At 39.5% G+C, this 19,887-nt stretch overlaps 3 protein-coding genes across 3 annotated transcripts; all 3 read right to left on the bottom strand.

Moving 5' to 3' along the window:
• Positions 1 to 296: 296 nt before the first annotated feature.
• Positions 297 to 3,012, bottom strand: LOC121513937 (C3a anaphylatoxin chemotactic receptor-like). The gene is made up of 2 exons (XM_041793967.1): positions 2,657 to 3,012; positions 297 to 2,311 (listed from the first exon to the last, which is right to left on the bottom strand). The coding sequence occupies exons 1-2, from the start codon at positions 2,664 to 2,666 to the stop codon at positions 1,272 to 1,274; spliced, it is 1,050 nt and encodes a 349-aa protein (XP_041649901.1). The 5' UTR covers positions 2,667 to 3,012; the 3' UTR covers positions 297 to 1,271.
• A 151-nt stretch (positions 3,013 to 3,163) lies between these two features.
• On the bottom strand, positions 3,164 to 7,684 carry LOC121513938 (chymotrypsin-like protease CTRL-1). The gene is made up of 7 exons (XM_041793968.1): positions 7,549 to 7,684; positions 7,284 to 7,387; positions 7,084 to 7,163; positions 6,918 to 6,999; positions 6,653 to 6,833; positions 6,395 to 6,525; positions 3,164 to 3,508 (listed from the first exon to the last, which is right to left on the bottom strand). Exons 1-7 carry the CDS (start codon positions 7,592 to 7,594, stop codon positions 3,347 to 3,349), a joined length of 786 nt encoding a protein of 261 aa, XP_041649902.1. The 5' UTR covers positions 7,595 to 7,684; the 3' UTR covers positions 3,164 to 3,346.
• Positions 7,685 to 10,852: 3,168 nt separating this feature from the next.
• Positions 10,853 to 19,396, bottom strand: hsc70 (heat shock cognate 70). The gene is made up of 9 exons (XM_041792897.1): positions 19,244 to 19,396; positions 14,782 to 14,986; positions 14,435 to 14,640; positions 14,035 to 14,187; positions 13,396 to 13,951; positions 13,078 to 13,280; positions 12,760 to 12,958; positions 11,933 to 12,165; positions 10,853 to 11,371 (listed from the first exon to the last, which is right to left on the bottom strand). Exons 2-9 carry the CDS (start codon positions 14,984 to 14,986, stop codon positions 11,189 to 11,191), a joined length of 1,938 nt encoding a protein of 645 aa, XP_041648831.1. The 5' UTR covers positions 19,244 to 19,396; the 3' UTR covers positions 10,853 to 11,188.
• Between the last annotated feature and the right edge of the window lie 491 nt (positions 19,397 to 19,887).

The raw sequence follows: 19,887 nt of genomic DNA, 5'->3' as shown, positions 1-19,887 counted from the left end.
TTTAAAGAGATATAACTACATCCCCACAATGAAGAAGAACATCAAATAAGTTCCCTACAATTGCATTTCGTAGTTATTGCTTAAAATTTGTCATTAGGAAACTTCTAATGTAATATCCTGTAGCTACAGGTATCAAATAGATCTATGAATGCCTTAAGGTGGTGTAATTGTTAGCTATACAAGTTCAGTCTTGTGTAACAGCAGCAGTGATGTGGCTATGGACAAATAGCCTGTAAACAACCATAGTTAGATAAGATTAAGCATGATAGCTCACAAATAAAGACATAAAACTGGTGTAGTTGACAATGTATAGGTAATTTTGTATTTTAATCACTGAAGGAATGTAAAGGTACAAATTAAATGTATAAATATTTACATTATTAATTACACACAAAAATATAGTCACATCTTAAAGCTATATCCACATAGGTTTGATGAATTATTGATCACACAGAAGATGGGAGACATGCCATCAAACTACACAAATCTATAAGGAAATGTGCAACATTAGCAACAGTTGGCATCTGCCATGGTCAATCAGCCATTAACTAAAAAAATGTCCTTAAGCTCTATCTATACCAGCATAAAATTCCTGAAAATTTCCTGACTTATTTAGCATGAGCTGCATGTGTGAATTCAGCCACATTTTTTAAAATTTGTCCTGCCAGGTCCCTTATCAAGATAAAAGAAATCAAAATATTTTACATGTCCATAAAGGTGCTGTCCTCATCAGTTCCTGTCATTTCTGTTTTTATTACATTTCTTGTAAAGACATAAAACTGGTGTAGTTGACAATGTATAGGTAATTTTGTATTTTAATCACTGAAGGAATGTAAAGGTACAAATTAAATGCATAAATATTTACATTATTAATTACACACAAAAATATAGTCACATCTTAAAGCTATATCCACATAGGTTTGATGAATTATTGATCACACAGAAGATGGGAGACATGCCATCAAACTACACAAATCTATAAGGAAATGTGCAACATTAGCAACAAGTGGCATCTGCCATGGTCAATCAGTCATTAACTAAAAAAATGTCCTTAAGCTCTATCTATACCAGCATAAAATTCCTGAAAATTTCCTGACTTTTTTAGCACGAGCTGCATGTGTGAATTCAGCCACATTTTTTAAAATTTGTCCTGCTAGTCCCCTTATCAAGATAAAAGGAATCAAAATATTTTACATGTCCATAAAGGTGCTGTCCTCATCAGTTCCTGTCATTTCCTTTTTTATTACATTTCTTGTCAAGTTGGGTAGGTTTTATGAGTGGTCAGAGTCTCTTTCATCAGTACTGACCATTTTGCTCTCTGTGAACTTGAAGCCAGTGGCCATGGTTTTTCCTTCCAAAGGGCTAGCAGCATCCGACTTTCGGGAAATCCGAGAAAGCTGGGATGACAGTGAGCGAGAGGACATAAATGTCAAATGGTCCTCTGCCAGGGCACTCTCCAGGACCAAGCATATGGACTGCTTGAGCTTCTTCTGGAATTCATCACACATGAAAACATAAAGAATGGGGTTCAGGCAGCTGTTTAGATAAGCCAGACACACTGACAGCTTTTGTCCAATATTTCTAGCAGTCTCCGAACTTTTATAACCACTAGACTGTACAAACTGCATGACATGGAATGGCAACCAGCAGACAAAGAAGGCAAGAACGACAGCAAAAATTATTCTGCGAGATCTCTTTTTCCTGGTCCTCTGCAATCTCCTAGCACGAACACCAATGGCCAAGTAAGAGACAAATATCACCAGGAATGGGATGAGGAAGCCCACGACAAAGCGGAATATCATAAAAGTGTAATAATTTTCTCTATAATATTCTGAAACACTGCAGACAGTCAACCCTTTGTAGTCCCGAATATCTCGGTAAGTGGCATAAGGTGTGCTGCAAACCACAGCTGCCAGCCAAATAACACAGCTGGTGAGCTGAGCTTTGCGGACGGTGCGTTTGTTTTGTGCCCACACGACCACACAGACTGACAGGCAACGATCCAGACTGATGGCTGCAAGAAGGAAGATGCTGGCAAACAAGTTGATGACACTCACAAAAGTGTTGAGCTTGCACATTAGCCACCCAAAGAGCCATTGGTTATTCTGAGAAACAGTAATGATCTGGACAATCATGAAAGTTGTAAAGAGGAAGTCAGCAAGGGCCAAGTTGAGAAACCACACAGAGTTGACTGTCCTCTTCATCCTGAATCCAGTCACGTAGATCACCAGGCCATTACCCAGAATCCCGAGAATGAATATCGCAGAGTAGGTGACCAGGGTTACTGTGTTCACAATCTCAGAAACAGTGGCTAATGGACAAAAAACAAATGATCAATAGAGATTTTAAACTGGTTAAAGCAGGGATTGTTGTTACACATTCATAATACCATTGAACTAATGGTTATTATTACTTTCTATATTTCAGTTTTATCTTTTATTCCGTCTCGAGTCAATGCACCTCTGGTTCTTAATGGTTATGAAGCAGTTCCAAATAATCTCAAGTAAACTGCAAGTTCACTTTCTCTGTTCTGATCAAAAAAATGCCTTTAATAAAATCTCTGTGCATGACTTTTTCAAATTAGCTTTGATTAAAAGTAGACAGCCTTATTCAAATTTCATTTTAAAGAATGAAATATTAGTGTTCGGTATCTTACCATTCCCCATTCTGCTGTTATGATGAGTCTTAGTGCATCTAGCCCTATGTGGTTCTGCCTCCACTCATTGTATCTCTTTTACTCCTCCTCTCTTCACTTAACCACCAATGAGACACTATTTCTGCTACAGCTGGGGATTTTCAGCAAGGCTTTAAGTCATGCAAAGAGTGAACAAAGTAACATGGACATTTTAGAATATAATGCAATTAAACTGGCTGGCATCATCTTCAAATTACTCAATCTGCATCAATAGTATTCTGATATCCTCAACAGAAATACACACTTCACTAGTGAAGTATTTATGGCAGCGTGTTTGTGCATGTCTGTGTATATAGTATGTTTAAAAGGATTCAACTATTGTCTTAAATGTTCTACTACTCATCCACACAGCATGTAGTGCCTTTTTTGTCAAATCGCAAAATAACCGTTTCCCCATTCACAGCCTCATCTCCAGCTCACATTCAGTCCAGTCTGGGCTGATAATAATATGAGGCATGACAACGAACGTTAAAGTTTTGAAGAGTTACATTTTAATGCATGATTTTGCACACAGCACATTGAGCTTCTGCTTTCTGTCTCTGTGACAGCTGACATTGATTATGCATGCATCACTTATTCATAACAGTCAGACCCAAGATCATGAATTGTGAGAAAGCATGCACATGTAACATGTTCCTGTATGTTTGCACATTAGTTGTAAGCAACAGTCTGGTCGATCCAGCTGCGTAGGTAGGAAACGCGGGCGTACACAGCAGGGGCATACACGTTGCAGTTTGAGGTTCCCCAAGACACGATACCCACGAGGGACCACACTCCACTGTTCTCACAGACCAGAGGGCCACCAGAGTCACCCTAAAATGAGCAAAACAGGATTTTATGGTTGACTTTTTAGATGTCCCATGAAGTGTCAGGGAATAAAACCTTATTCCAAAAGTGCTTAATGTTAATGACAGATATGCATCAGGTTTTGTATGCAGTTCTGCACAGGATGTGTGCAAGCTTGCCATTAGAGACCTGGAACTCCAAAACAGGAAACCAGATATGCAGCAAGACCATTATTGAGCAAGAGCATTTTTGTAACATTATGAAAAATCTAATATCAACAGTGCTTTGGCTAATGTTCATATTTCAGACTTTTATTTGCAAAGCCTTTTCGGTTAGTCTAATAAAAATGACCTGATTCTCTCATTATGTAACCATTCATTGGTAGAGCCATAAGGCTCTTATAGTATTTCTCATAAGACTCAAATTTTTAAGGTTATTAAGAAGTATTTTTCTGCTGAGTTTTATGATAGATAAATGCAAATGGACATATTTCTGTTTAGATCTTATAGCCAAACAGACCAAATCAAACTGTTTTTCGATTCCAACACCTCATACACCCATGAGTTGAAAAATTACTTTTAATACTGTACTAATTATTAAACAGTTTCAGCTGTCCAATAAAAATGTATTCCAAACCGTTATTTATTTATTTATTTATTTATTTTAAAAAGACTGGTGCCAATTATGGACATTTACATTAAATTTCTATACCCCACATATAACAAAGATACAAATGCCAGACAGTCTCTTACGTATGGCAGAAGTTAAAATGATTGATAATCAACGTGTTATGTTTTCAGATTAGGACAAGCTCAGAACAATAAAATATAAAGACTGAAGCTCAGCGGAAGTTCAAGCAGGAAGACTGTTTCTTACTCATTCATTTGTCATCACTTCTTCATAGCTCTCCCTCTTTCCTTTTATCATCTTTTCCTGTTGATTTTGGGCGTTCTAAACTAGTACTAAACTAGTCAAATTCTGCCACAACCCTGTATGTCCAATCATCATGCACCTGTCATGTTTGAAGTCTGTTATCCACTCTTCAAAGTCAGCCTGTGGTTTCGGTGTGCATACCGCAACCCTCCTCCACCCCAGCCACCACCATTCAGTTAATCAGTATCTTGTCCATATCCTCACAGGTCTTCTGCACATCTCATCCTGCTTAGTCTCCTCCCCCATGCCACCTTATTGTCCAAGTCCAGTTTCTAGGAAATCTACTCCTCATTTGATCCTGCGTCGCTCATCAACACCACCCCCAGTGTCTAGACTCCATAGAAGGGTGTTGTATTCCTGCCATTGGTCTCACAACCCCTTTAATTACTTTCATCAATATTTGTACAGTAAATTATTAAACTCATATTAAGTCTCTCCTGACTGAAATGATGTTTGCTTTACAGTCGTCAACGCCAGACTGTTTCATTTATCTACTGATGACAGACATTGAATCTAGCTAATCTATCTGCTTTGCAAGGTTATTACAGCAGGGCTGTCAAACAAAATTATTTGTGATAAATTGCAGAATTTCTGTTGTTAATCTCTACCAATCTCACTTTTTTAGATACATTTTGAAATTCCACAATCTGCATTTAAACCTACTTTTTTATTTTGTTTAATTTTTGTTTTTGCTATGTCCATTTACATCAGAAGTGGGACATTGGGGCCTGGAGTGACATCGCACCCGAGTTAATAGCGATCAAAATACTACTCAGTGGTGACTTGGGGGTACTTAAGTTGCTCTCAATAAAGCATGCTATTGTTGCGATTTAAAAAATAATGCACTAAATATGAACCTTAATCAATTGTGATTAATGCATTAATGCTGCAACAGTCCTACTTTACAGGGGTTTTGGGGTGAAGCTGTATCATTTTGTCAAACTGGTGTATAAATTTGTTGGCATATTCACTACAAATTTTGATTTAAAAAGGCTAAAATAGTGCATTAAACTAAATGCTAATCAAAAAATTTCCAGGGGACAATGTCCTCAGACCCTCCAAAGTTTAGACAAAGTTTCAGTATATATAACCTCTGGTTCCATCCCTGGAACCATTCACTATTATTTTGGTTCATATATTTTGAACATTGTGGAACATGTGCAAAGTTACTCACTTATATAGAATTTCATCAATCAGTCCTCAGCAAACTAATTTACAAATTCAGGAAAGAGAATGTGAATATGTGGGGCTTAACAAATTTATTAGACCACCCTAACCCTAACCAAAGTAAGGTTTATGCCACAGCTGCCATAAATTAACAGCATTGGTAATTACCAAAATCATTTTTTATGTTTCTGCAATGGTTAATACACCAATATGTAGAAGCTCTTTAACCCAAATGATATTTTTAATGCTAAAATAGAATTATTATTGTTATCCATGAATTTTCAAATTTACTGATTTACAAAAAACGGAAAAAATACTAAAGCACATTATTATTTCTTGATTAATATGTCAAATTATACTTAATTTATTTGCATTCCTGAATAGAAAAATTAGTTAGAGTGGTTGAATGTTATGCTTGATTCATTTCTGACTTCTCAGAGAAGCCCAGTGAGCCGGCTCAAATTTTGGTGAATTCAGTTTGAAATCCCTCATTCCTGTTCAAAATGGTAAAACGTGGAGAGATCACTGAAAATGAAAGAGTCGGCATTAAAGCACTTCATGATGCTGGATGGTCTTTGAGACGAATATGACAGGTGGTCTAATAAATGTATTAAGCACTGTATTTCAATTCTATAAGATGATATAAAAACAAAATTACTGAATTTATGTTTTACTACTAACATTTAGATTTAAATATGACACTTTTATTACTCATGCGTTATGGGCATTCATTTTATTGATGACTTGCAACACATGAATGTTTGAAAAAACTGTCTGAACAATTCTATCACAGAGTCTGAAATAATTTCCTACCTGGCAAGAAGACACTCCTGAAGCACCGGCACAGATCATGGCGTCAGTAATTCTGTTGTAACCCCAGTACTGCTTACACTGAGTAGGGGTGAGCAGAGGCAGGGCGGTCTGCTGGAGGTAGCGAGGGCTTGCTGAAAACAGAGAGAAGATGAAAGCTGTATCACACCATTCTAACACAGGTACAGCAGATACTTGATCCTTTATGTTATGCGGTCATAAAAACTAAAATTTTGATTTCGATATAGCATTCTCACTTACACGTTTGGCCGGTTCTACCCCATCCAGTGGTGACACATTTGGTTCCAGAGGGGATGCTGGTGCTGGAGTAGGCCAAGCACACAGGAGAGATACGGGACGTCAGCTGAGCTGGGGAGGACAGCTTCAGGAGGGTGATATCATTGTTGAAGTTCTGGCTGTTGTAGTAGGGGTGAGTGATGGCCTGAATGGGTGGTTAGTGTAATTGTAAGTTAATTAATGAATTGATACAAAATAAATCATAAGACATCTTTGCGTTGTTTCTTACCCTGCTAATTGACATGACCTGAATTTGCTCACTATTGTACTGACGGTCATGCTCTCCAAGGATAACACGATGGCTTCCTGGACTGAAGTGAATAAAAACAGGCAAGATTAATGAGCAATGCTTAGATTATTTGATTTGGATGTGAGACACAATAAAAATTACTTACGACACACGGCAATGAGCAGCAGTGACAACCCAGTACTGGCTGATCAGGGATCCTCCACAGAAGTGGAATCCACTACGATCCTGTGAGTGAGTCAGTGAATGTTTAGTCTCCACTTAATCTTAAAAAATCTGTTAAAAAACAGAAGACCTTTGAAGTCATATCAAAGATACTTAAGGTGTGGATCACATTAATTAGACTACCTGAAGTGACACCTGCCAGGGCCAGGACCCAGAAACAGCATTGTGTCCATTAACAATCTTGTTGTATCCATTCACTTGGGGCTTAATGGCAGGAACTCCACAGCCTGCATCCAAATGATGCAATTAAAAAGTATTAGTTCAACCAAAGATGTAGCATTTACACAGAGGAGGAGTCTTGTGCCTTAAAACATTAATAATGATTCCCAAAATTGAGTCATGGACATGAATTAATACAACATCTGTAAATTAATCTCCAGTCACTCACCCAACGTGGAGGCCACCAGAGCAAAACAACAGATTAGCAAGAACATGGTCACGTCTCTACAATAATTTACTTCCCTCAGGGCTCAGGTGTGTGAGACTGGCTTTTATATCACATGCATGACCCTGAGATCCATGTGCAGCACTCCATGTTGAAATCACCCACCCCACCCCAACATCCACAAACACAGACGCACACTGTGCTTCGATAGGTCTGGGAATAGGACATGTGTTGATAAGCACCTGAGATTCCTTACTGTATAAGTGGAAAATTCATCCATTCAGCTGAAGGCTTGTGTTTGCCGTGTTCTTTTACACCAGAGTCAGGGTTTATAGTAAACAACTTGTCAGGCATTTATTTCCTTTAAAAAAAAAGGTAACTAAAATGCCTCATATTATTATTCTGTAAAGAGGGAACGATATTTAGTTTCATATCCATTGTTTTTTTTTTAATGAAAATCAGCTTTCCTCTGTTATGGTTAAACACATGTTGCGCACAAATACTGTGCCAATAATAAGTATTGTTCCCCTTGGATGTTTTACCCTTTTAATGATTTTTGTAAATCCGCCATTGTCAATACTACTAGCCTTTTTTCCACAAATATTTACAAAAAAAAACCTCTTTAAACCTCAACCTCTTAATGTCAAAGTGGAAACAGATTTCTAAAAAGTAATACCAGTTAAGTAAAAATATGTAAACTAAAGTAAGTGGCTGCATAAACATTCACCCCCTAAAGGTCAGTATTTAGTAGATGAACCATTGGCTGCGATCACAGCACTTAGTGTGTGTGGATAGGTCTCAATCAGGCTTGCACAGCTGGAAACTGCAATTTTTATTCCATTCTTCTTTGCAAAAACTGCTCAAGTTCTGTGAGTTTGCACAGGGATTGGGCTTGAAAAGCTCTTTTCAAGTCCAGCCACAAACTCTCTTTTGGACTGAGATCTGGGCTTTGACTCGACCACTCCAGAACATTTACCTTGTTGTCTTCAAACCATTTCTGTGTAGCTTCTGCTGTTTGCTTAAGGTCATTGTCTTGCTGGACAATAAATCTTCTCCCAAGCTTTTCTTGCCAACTAAATAAGATTGTCCTCCAAGATTTTCCTGTTTTGCAGCATTCATTTTACCCTCGACCTTTACAAAGCCCTTCAGCACTGGCTGCTGAGAAGCATCCCCACAGCATAACGCTGCCACCACTAATCTTCATAGTGGGGATGGTGTGTTTGTGGTAATGTATGGTGTTTGGTGTCTGCCAAACAAAGTGTCTTGTCGAATAGCAAAATAGCACCATTTTGGTCTCATCAAACCAAAGGACTTTCTTTCACTTGACCATGGAGTCACCCACATGCTTTTTGGCAAACTGTAGACGAGAATGAATGAATGAATTTTCTTCATCAGCGGCTTTCTCTTTGCTGCTCTCCCTTAAAGCTTTAACTGGTGAAGAACCTGGGCCACAGTTGTCGTATGCAGAGTCTTTTCCAGCTCAGCTGCTGAAGCTTGTAACTCCTTCAGCATAGTCATAGGTGTCTTAACAGCCTCTCTCACTAGTCTCCTCCTTGCACGGACGGTTTGTCTGTGAAGACAGCCTAACCTAGGCAGATTTACATATACCATATTCTTTCCATTGCTTGGTAGTGGATTTAACTGAACTCCAGGGGATGCTAAGCCTTGGAAATTTATTTTGTATCCATTCCCTACTGTTCAATAACCGTTGCTTGGAGTGTTCTTTTGTCTTCATGGTGTAATGGTAGTCAGGAATACTGATTAACCAGTGACTGGGCCTTCCAAATACAGGTGTCTTTACACTACAATCACTTGAGACACATTCACTGCTCTCAGGTGATCCCCATTTCAATACATGTGAGACTACTAGCACCAGTTGGTTGAACCTCTGTCGAATTAGAGGTTCAGCAAATTATTATTATTATTATTATTTTTGGTCAAAAAGCAAAATTATATGGGCTTTGATTGATGTATAAAATCAATGAACGGGTAAAACATCTAAAGGACTGAATACTTTTTATAGGCACTGTAGGCCTGAAAGCACCAAGAGGACCAGTAGACATGGATTCATTAGACATGCCAGAATAAAGGGCTCCTCATGGACTGGCTCCCAGAGGAGTTGGGGTACAAAGACCTTGCTTGTGGCCCCTTGCTCAAGGGCACCTTGCAGCACTCAGAAAATGAAATGACACATCTCCAGCAACAGGTCCCAATTCCTTACTCCATGGGATTTGAACAGGTGACCCTCTGGCTTCAAACCCACATTCCTAGTATCAATGGACTGAGATTCTGTAGAGCTAACAGGTTATAAACAGCCATAGCACAAATATGAACAGTTTTCATTTTTTAGCCCTAGATTACAGTTTATTCTGGAGATGCTTAATGATGGTTTTATGTCACAAAATGAGTTCAGATATCACCTTTTACAGCTTTAATGCACACAAGTTGTCCATTTGATGAGCTAATGTTTTCTTTTACTCCACAGGTCACTGATACTATTCAGACTTTGTTAATGTGAGGCATTTCCTAATGTAAGTGTGTCTTCTATTCATCGTCTATATTTGTTGTGTAATGTTAAAATTAAGAAAAAGTAAGAAATGATGCTGCCAGCAATGAGCCAAAAGTCACAAGCAAGTAGGGGTTAGGAACATCTTTGTAAGTTTTCATTGGAAGTCTAAAAAAAGGATGAATTACTATGTGAAGTAATCAAAATTCTTAGTTCCTCATTTGTGTTTAAGGCAAGGCTATGCCCACACATTTGAGACGCTTTTCAAATGAAACAAAACTTAATCCAGGGAAACCGACTAGATTTTGTTTTCTCATGTACTGTAAATGCAGTACACATCTGCAAAAACTGTTACTGGTTGTTTAAAGCAGAAAAAGAATAACATATGAAATAAAACACAAAGTTCCTTGTACACTGGCCAGAATGTGCATGAATTTGGAATAAACTTGTGTATTATAAGAAAGGTAAGCAATGTAAATTTGATATAGAAAGTTGTTAACTCGTGACCAGCAGCTGGAGGTTCTGCTGCTACCCCATTCAGGACATATTTGCAGCATTTTTAATCTGTTAAACTTAACAGTGTTGTTACCGGCATTCTTTTTGGCTTCACATCAAACTACCCTTCTCAGATAACCTTTGATACAAACAGTAACAGATGTTTTTTTCTTCTTTTGACTTCAGGAAAAAAAGATATAGATCAAAACCTCTGAGGTCTGCTCAGAGGAACTAGTTCCAACCACTGTAGCTGCTGTGAAAGCACGAAATATTGTACCTGACAGAAACACTCAGTACACCCTGAGAGCCAGAAACACAGCAATGAGCTTTATTGACTTCATGTGTTGGATGAAATAACAGGAGATGATCTTTTATTGTTTCTGCAAATCATCACTGGGGAAATGAAAAATAAGGAATTGACCTGATAGCATGCATTTATGTGTCTCATAGGTTAGATTTAGTTCCTTATATTTTGAAATCATAAAGCTAAAGTAGCCTATTGTTAAATTATGAGACATGAAGGCGCCAACCCCAACACTAGAACAGGAAGTAGAGTGTAGATAACATGACTTTTGTGTATTCTGGTTTAGTAGTTAACTCAAAGCTAGTGAGTGAATTTGGAGTCTGCCGTCAGCAAAAGGTTTAGTCGACCTCCTCAATAGTTGGGCCGGAGGAAGATCCACCTCCAGCTCCGCCAGGGAAGCCGCCGGGCATCCCTCCTGGCATTCCTCCAGGCATCCCTCCTTGGTACAGCTTGGAGATGATGGGATTGCAAACCTTCTCTAGTTCCTTCTGCTGGTGATCATACTCATCCTTCTCCGCCGTCTGGGTAGTAAAAAGAACAGAGGAGTCATTTTGATAGGAAGGGATGGAAACTAAATCACATTAAAAGCCTTGTGTGAATAAAGCATCAGCCTTCAGTGTTAAAAAGGAAGTGCAAAAAACTGCAGGTGTTCGAGGCTTTGCTGAGGCGAGGAATCTTTTATCGCTTTTGGCAACTAGTGCCTAATAAAAATAGCTCATTTCCTTATGTGTACACCTTCTAGGGAGGTGAATCATATCATAATGCATTAATTCTGACTGATCTTGGCAACAAGTTATGAATAAAAGTGCGTTTTTTGAGCCATGGCTGAACTGACAGACAAGCAAGTGTGTTTTAGCTGTTTACCAGGAGGCTGTAGGCCTTCCTCACTCTCACCTCTTTGCCTGTTTTCTGGCTGATGAAAGTTAGTTTGAGGCAGATTTTCCAATTTGGCATTTGCCATTGTTGGGCTTCAAAACTCCATTTGGTAAACCAGTGGGTGCATCACTGACACCATGTCCATGATCTATACAATCTATGATGCAGCTGTACTTGTGCTACCTCTTTTGGAGATGGATTTTTACCTGGTTTCTGTCGAGCCAGGAAATGACTTCATTGCACTTGTCTACAATGGTCTTCTTATCCTCAGGGCTGATCTTGTCTTGAAGTTTCTCGTCCTCCACGGTGCTCTTCATGTTGAAGGCCAGAGACTCCAGGGAGTTTTTCGCTGTGACCTTGTCTCTCACTGCCTCATCTTCAGCCCTGAAACGCTCTGCTTCCTGCACCATTTGCTCAATATCCTCCTTACTCAGTCGCCCTGTGAGGAATGAAATACAAAGCTCAGTGTGCCCTGGGAAATATTCACCTCATTCATCTAATAATGTAATCTAATAATCTAATAATCTGGGCATGGGAGGAATTTTTATGTTTCTGTAAGTAGTAAATATCAGTCTAAAGTGGTATTTTGTTTAAAAACGGTAAACCATCTGTGTGGGTAGTCAAAAGAGGCCCGATACATTTTCAAAACCAAATCCCTGAACTTAGAGCCTTCTGTATGAAGACTGTCTTTGGATCCCTTTCTTTCAGGATGGACATGGAGGAAGTTGTTAGTGCATCTCAAGTTGATAATAATACTGTAAACATCAACCAGGGCCGGAAAGGACATTCCATCCTTTATTTGTCACTCAGGCATCTGCCATAAACAGTTAGAGAATTAATGGTGTGTTACCTCTCAGTGCCTTACTTGGGCAATAATGATCATCTTTATTTACTGAATACTTCCATAAACTTTTATCACAAAATGCTTTTACACAAATGAAACAATGCAAACAAAACAACCATAAAAACAAAGTAAATATAAATCTGAGGGTATAAGTCTATGTTATTTTAGGTGTTTAATGTGGTTATATACCTTTGTCGTTGGTAATGGTGATCTTATTCTCCTTCCCAGTGCTTTTGTCCACTGCAGACACATTGAGAATGCCATTGGCATCAATGTCAAAGGTCACCTCAATCTGAGGAACCCCTCTAGGAGCAGGTGGAATACCGGTCAGCTCAAACTTGCCAAGGATGTTATTGTCCTTAGTCATTGCTCTCTCTCCTTCATAAACCTGAAAATATAAATGTAAATAAACTTCTGATGCACCACTGAAAGCATTCAGGACTGATTCTAACACACTGGAAATGGAAATGGGGCCACTATCTGTCTAAATCTTTAATGTTGCTTTACCTGAATGAGCACACCAGGCTGGTTGTCTGAATAGGTGGTAAAGGTCTGGGTCTGCTTGGTTGGGATGGTGGTGTTCCTTTTGATAAGGACAGTCATGACACCTCCAGCAGTCTCAATTCCCAGGGAGAGGGGTGTGACATCCAGCAGGAGCAGGTCCTGTACATTCTCAGACTTATCACCAGCCAAGATGGCTGCTTGCACAGCTGTGAAGAGTTTCAGTAGGTGAAACTAATGCCACGAGGACAAGTAGAGCCATCATTTTAATGATAGATTATGAGTGTTTTTAGCTATTATCTGTCTGTCAGTAGAAAAACGTACCTGCTCCATAGGCTACAGCCTCGTCAGGGTTGATGCTCTTGTTCAGGTCGCGTCCATTGAAGAAGTCTTGCAGCAGCTTTTGAATCTTTGGGATACGTGTGGAGCCACCCACCAGGACAATGTCATGGATCTGGCTCTTATCAATCTTGGCATCTCTCAGGGCTTTCTCCACAGGCTCCAGTGTACCACGAAACAGGTCTGCATTGAGCTCCTCAAAACGAGCCCTGGTGATGGAAGTGTAAAAATCTGTGCCCTCGTAGAGAGAGTCAATCTCAATGCTGGCCTGGGTGCTGCTGGAGAGGGTGCGCTTGGCCCGCTCACAGGCTGTGCGCAGACGACGTACAGCTCGCTTGTTGTTGTTGATTTCCTTTTTGAACTTGCGCTTGAACTCAGCGATGAAATGGTTAACCATGCGGTTGTCAAAGTCTTCCCCGCCCAAGTGAGTGTCGCCGGCTGTGGACTTGACCTCAAAGATGCCATCTTCAATAGTCAGGATCGACACATCAAAAGTACCACCTCCAAGGTCAAAGATGAGGACGTTACGCTCACTGCCAACCTGAAAGCAATCATGTAAAAATTAGTTATGGGAGTATAATACCTTGTTTGGTTTTTTATTTCTATGGTTCACTAGACAGTAACCTTTTTGTCCAGGCCATAAGCAATGGCTGCAGCCGTGGGCTCATTGATGATCCGCAGTACATTAAGTCCAGAAATGGTTCCAGCATCTTTGGTGGCTTGACGCTGAGAGTCATTAAAGTAGGCAGGAACTGTGACAACTGCATTAGTCACAGCCTGTAAAGACAATTAGACATGAAGCCTTCACTTTTTTCTGCATAAAATACAGCTCTTAAATTCTGTCACAATCTGTTTCTGCAGATAGGATGTGGTGGACACCACAAACAGCACACTTCTTACTCCAGCTGTGAGGTGTTAGATTTAAGATAAGGTTCTGCGAAGTGCAGCAGAAACATGGCAGGAAGTGTAACCACTTTTTATACATAGAAGCAAAACATTGTGCTCTGCAGTTTTTGTCATCTACCTTTCCAAGGTAAGCCTCAGAGATCTCCTTCATTTTGGTGAGAACCATTGAGGAAATCTCCTCTGGGAAGAAGGTCTTTATTTCACCCTTGTACTCAACCTCCACTTTGGGTTTGGATGAATCATTCACAACCTTGAAGGGCCAGTGCTTCATGTCCGACTGCACCACAGGGTCATCAAACTTTCGACCAATCAGACGCTTAGCATCTGGAAAACATTCAGCAGACAAATACAGAGCACAATGTTAGCTGGTTCTCCTGCAAAACAGCTGAATCATGAAAGCCCAAAGACAAAGAATAACAACATTTGATTTTAAGCCTGTGGTCTTTTGGGTATTGTAGTATTTACCAAATACAGTGTTGGCTGGGTTCATGGCCACCTGGTTCTTGGCAGCATCTCCAATCAGTCTCTCAGTGTCTGTGAAGGCAACATAGCTGGGCGTGGTCCTGTTTCCTTGATCATTGGCAATGATCTCAACTTTGCCATGCTGGAAGATGCCCACACAGGAGTATGTGGTGCCCAGATCTATGCCTACTGCTGGTCCTTTAGACATCTAAGATTCAAGAAAAACATGATGAGAAAAATACTTTGCATTGCCAAAGATTATTCTAGATAAATGCCTGTATCCATTCTCACTTCTATCCTCAACACAATTACATTAATGTACGACTTAACAAATATCAAATATGGTTTCCATTGATATTAATAAATCAAATATTCACATTTTAACTTCAAATGCAAACAGAAAGGCTTAATTTAATGAGCTAAACACAAACTTGAAGTCAATTAGAACTTCCTTTTCAATGCAATGAATAGAGTTATGAATATTTTCATTTCTTAACAGACACAAATACAGCCAATTTCATTCCTGAATGTCTTATAAATATGTCTTATAAATGACACATTTGTAAATGCTGTTGTACTGGCATCCCATGTTTTATTACCTCTTTGCAGATTCTGACAAGTTTTTCTAATGTTTACAGGAATTTGATATTTGCAGTTGACTCACGGGCCACATTCAGTGAGGAGGGAGCCAAATAGGGCCATCAGGTCAACAGGCAGCCACCTCTGATTTATGTTAATTCTGATATTCGGTGTTTTCCATGCTTTGTTCTTGGACTTTAAAACTGTATTATCTTGTGCATACAGTGCCTATAAAAACTGTTTTTCGACCCTTTGGATGTTTTCCCTTTCAATATAATCAATATAATATAATTCGGCTTACAAAATTACAGAAAAAACTTCTTTCATGTCAAATTGACAACAGATTTTTACAAAGCAATGCAAATTAAATAAAATATGAAAGTAAAATAAGTGATTGGATAAACATTCACCGCCTTGAAAGTGACTGACCTAACTCAACAGAGGTTCAGCCAGTTGGTGCTAGTAGTCTCACAATAAAAAGTAAAATGGGGATCACCTGGGTGCAGTGAATACGTATAAAGTGACTATAGTATCTGGAAAGTCCAATCCCTGGATAATCAATATTTCTGGCTGCATTATACCATAAAGACAAAAGTACACTCCAAGTTACTAAGATCAATGAAAAGTATAAGTCAGGGGATGGATACAAAAAAATAATTTCTGAGGCACTAAGCAACCCCGGAGTTCAGTTAAATCCATCATCAAAAGGGTGGAAGGAATATGGCACATGTGTAAATGTGTCTAGATCTGGCCATCCTCACAAATTAGTGACTGTGCAAGAAGGAAACTAGTGAGAGAGGCTACCAAGACACCCATGCCTACTCTGAAGGAGTTAAATGCTTCAGTAGCTGAGATAAGAGCAACTCTGTATACAATAACTGTGGCCCAGGTTTTTCACCAGTCAAAGCTTTATGGGAGAGTGACAAAGAGAAAGCCACTGATGAAGGGTTAAGGTTAGGGTTAGCCATCAGACAAGATGGCAGACACCAAACACACACCATCCCTACCGTGAAGCACGGTGGTGGCAGCATCATGCTGTGTGTATGCTTCTTGGCAGCTGGCTCTGGAGTGCTTGTAAAGGTAGAGGGCAAGATAAATGCGATAAAATATAGGAAAATCCTGGAGGCCTGCAAGAGAGCTACAGCTTGTGAGAATATTTTTTTCCAGCAAGAAAATGACCCAACACTGAAATGGTTTAAATACAACAAGGTGAATGTGCTGAAAAGGCCAATTGACCTATGGCTAAGTCCCGCCCTCAAACGCGATGAGCCAATCACAGTACATATAGCCGTTCCATATACTTGGACATCGGCTGCCTGGACGCCCATTGAATTGAATAGGAGAAAGTCAGTTTTCGTCCTGTTTTATGAGGTTTTTTTGAGATTTTAAGTTTAAAAATGGTCAAACAGTGTTCATGGGGTACATGCGACTCCAACACAAGGTATCCTGAGAGGCTGGGTGACGGAGTGTATTTTTTACCCTTTCCTAAGCCACATCTAAACCGAGAAAAGTGTCTTCTGTGGATATAATTGTGCAGTAGACCACATCAACTCAGCGTGAATACAGTTAACACGGATGTCTACATCTGTCTAAGGTAAGCCAACATCATCTTTGAAGCTACATATTGTCACTTTGCTGGAAAGAAATATAAAGTTATCTTTATCATCTCTAACATTAGCTAAAGTTAGCCTAATGTTAGCTCCTAGCTGCGTTGTTCGTTGTGTCACGTTGTTTGTTGGGAGTTCATTGGCATTTTTTGTTCTACTTTTTATTCTTTAGTTATCATTCATCATTGTTAGTTGTTGTCCAAAGGCCTCTAGTTAAACTAACGTTAACTTCTGGAGCTTAGCTTCATGAACTTATCTGTAAAAGCCGAGATAACAAAGGTTGGCAAACGTTATGCTGAATGATTCAGTGTAAATACTGTAGCACCAGACTAACGGAGAGACACTCTGGGTAAAGATGGTAAAAAGGCCGTTACATTTTTCTTATATTCTGAGCCAAAAACCTTAACTTCAGTGGCACTTTGATGCTGATCCTCTATCTTGTGGTCTGAGATTGTGATGGCAATGAAATGCAGTTTATCATGTTTGCACTGGGACCTGTAAATTTTGGCTTGTAACTAAAGCTTTTTATCGACCTTCTCGACAATAAAATGATTAACATATATACCTCCAATGCGTAGTTTAGACCCTTTTGGTGTCTTCTAGATGATATGTGATCTTTCTGTCTCCAAAAATAATCAATGGCCTCCTGTGAAATGTCTCCTACTGCCAGAGCGCCTGTTACTGAATGTTCATGGTTTGTCCAGTGAGTGGAGGGGGCGTGGCTTAGCCATAGGTCAATTCAACACCCAGACCTCAGTCCAGTAATGAAGAATTTGTGGCTGGACCTGAAAAAGGCTGTTCACGCCCAATCCCTTTGCAAACTGATGGAGCTTGAGTAGTTTTGCAAAGAAGAATTGCACAATCCAGATGTGCAGGACTGATTGAGACCTATCCACACAGAATCAGTGCTGTGATTGCAGCAAATGGTGCCTCTACTAAATACTGACTTGAAGGGGGTGAATATTTATGCAGTTACTCATTTTAATGTACATATTTTTATTTAGTTGACATTACTTTCTAGAAATCTGTTTTCTCTCTGACATTAAAGAGGGTTTTTTGGTCAAAAAAAGGCAATTTTTATTGACCACAATTGATTTATAGTCGGTAAAAGGGTAAAACATCCACTTTCTATAGGCACTGAATATAATTTTATCCCACTTATACTGTCTGTGGGTGATTCTGTGACAGTTTACCTTTAATTGTAACCTACACAAGTCTATATGAAGAGCCAATGTGTGGCTGTGACTTGTGTGGGCTGCAACGTAGCATCTAAAGTCCAAAAAGACTGGACTATGTCATACAGCCCTCTCTACATCTACTCTTTCTCCCTCCAACAGAAACATAACACTACAGTGACTCACTCAGCCTGGTGAAACGTGATGTACTGATCTCAGAACAGTGATTGGAGGGTCTATTTTCCGACAGCTGGTTTCAAGTAGCTTTCAGCTACTATAATAAGAATCGGTGCATCTACATGGCAATGAATGGAAGGCAACTCTAAAACTCAGTGATCATTTATCGATGACTTGTGGGAAAGACTTGCCTGGTTTCATCTCAAAAAGGCCAAGTCACCAGAGCACGCCTACCAGTTACAGCAATAAGATGTTGTAACAAGTTCATTTGATTAGGGGAATGACTCAACAAAAGCTTCTTAATGCATTGGACTGTAAGCTGATGCAGAAATCTTAACTTTTCAGGGCCAAGGAAAGAAGTTTTGTCACGTTCCAGTAAACTGTGTGGCTTTGATCAAATGTTAAATTTCCCTTCTTCTCCCATACCCATACAGTGTTAGTGCAATGTCTCCTTCAACCCAGAGCTGCTTTGACTGCACAGTATTGAATTATTGGTTGTTATCCAGTTGTATAACCCAGCAGAAAATGCTGACGTAGCTTTGTTGCTCCACTGCCTGTCCTACACCCATATTTGAAACTTTCCATGATAAGTTCCAAGTAAACATCTTTGAACTCAAAAATAACAGAACACTGGTGTTTATGGAGGACTTCTATTCTACAATCTGTCACAGCCATACTAATTAGTTTATGAGATTTCCTATTAAGGTCAAGACCACCTAACTCACTTTGGTGTAATATGGAAATTATACACTTGTATCACTTTATTCCTGGGGGTTCTGCTTCAGCGTGCCATGCCATTTTTACAGTAACCATGCAAGGCTCACTTTTATGGAGACCTCCCACATCTGTTGGTTAGGCTTTCAAAGCAGCAAGCAAGACAGACTATGAAGCCAGGCTGAGTGCAATGCTTCTCATAGAAGTGGTTACCTTTTGCTGTCAGATGTTCAAAACTTGAGAGTTTAGTGGTGCTTTTTTATCGCCTAGCACACAACACTCCTCTCCAGCACTCCTTCCCTTCTCCTGGCCGGCAGACTAAGAGGGCGAGTGTCTCTCCTCCCGAGAGTATATAGAGCACTGCAGGGTGAGCCCAACAGGGTGTCAGGTGACTCTGAAGGAAAGTTCTAGGCCCATGTGTTACACATGGACTGGATTTCCTAGAAAACTTGCTTTGGTTTCCTCCGTAGTCCTCTGCTAGTGGAGCAGAAGAGGCCAGAAATAAATGATAGGGCTTAGATTTGTGGATTCCTATCTTTAAATTTCAGGGGTCATGTAAAAATCTGTGAACTTAGTCTAAAATGATTGTTTAATCAAATCTCAAACTTTGGTGAGTTGTGTCTGCCTTTTGCTGTGTGAAAGCCTTATCAAAGATTCATTAGAAATGTCTGTCACTTTAGTGGTGCATGTTGTAGACTAACTGCTGCTCAAAATATAGAGCTGTTTGTCCATTCCAGTCGTGGTTTTAACAGTGCATGATCTGCATCTGCAAATAAAGTTACAATTTTGAAGAGAAGCCTTTTTTAAAGGAAGCTTTCTTTAGCAATCTCATCTTTCAAATTATGTTTTATGTTATT

This window comes from Cheilinus undulatus, linkage group 8 (genome assembly GCF_018320785.1).
Source record: "Cheilinus undulatus linkage group 8, ASM1832078v1, whole genome shotgun sequence".
In the NCBI taxonomy this organism is placed as follows: Eukaryota; Metazoa; Chordata; class Actinopteri; order Labriformes; family Labridae; genus Cheilinus; species Cheilinus undulatus.
Note: the sequence above shows the minus strand (reverse complement) of the source record. Positions and strands in the feature narration are given on the sequence as shown.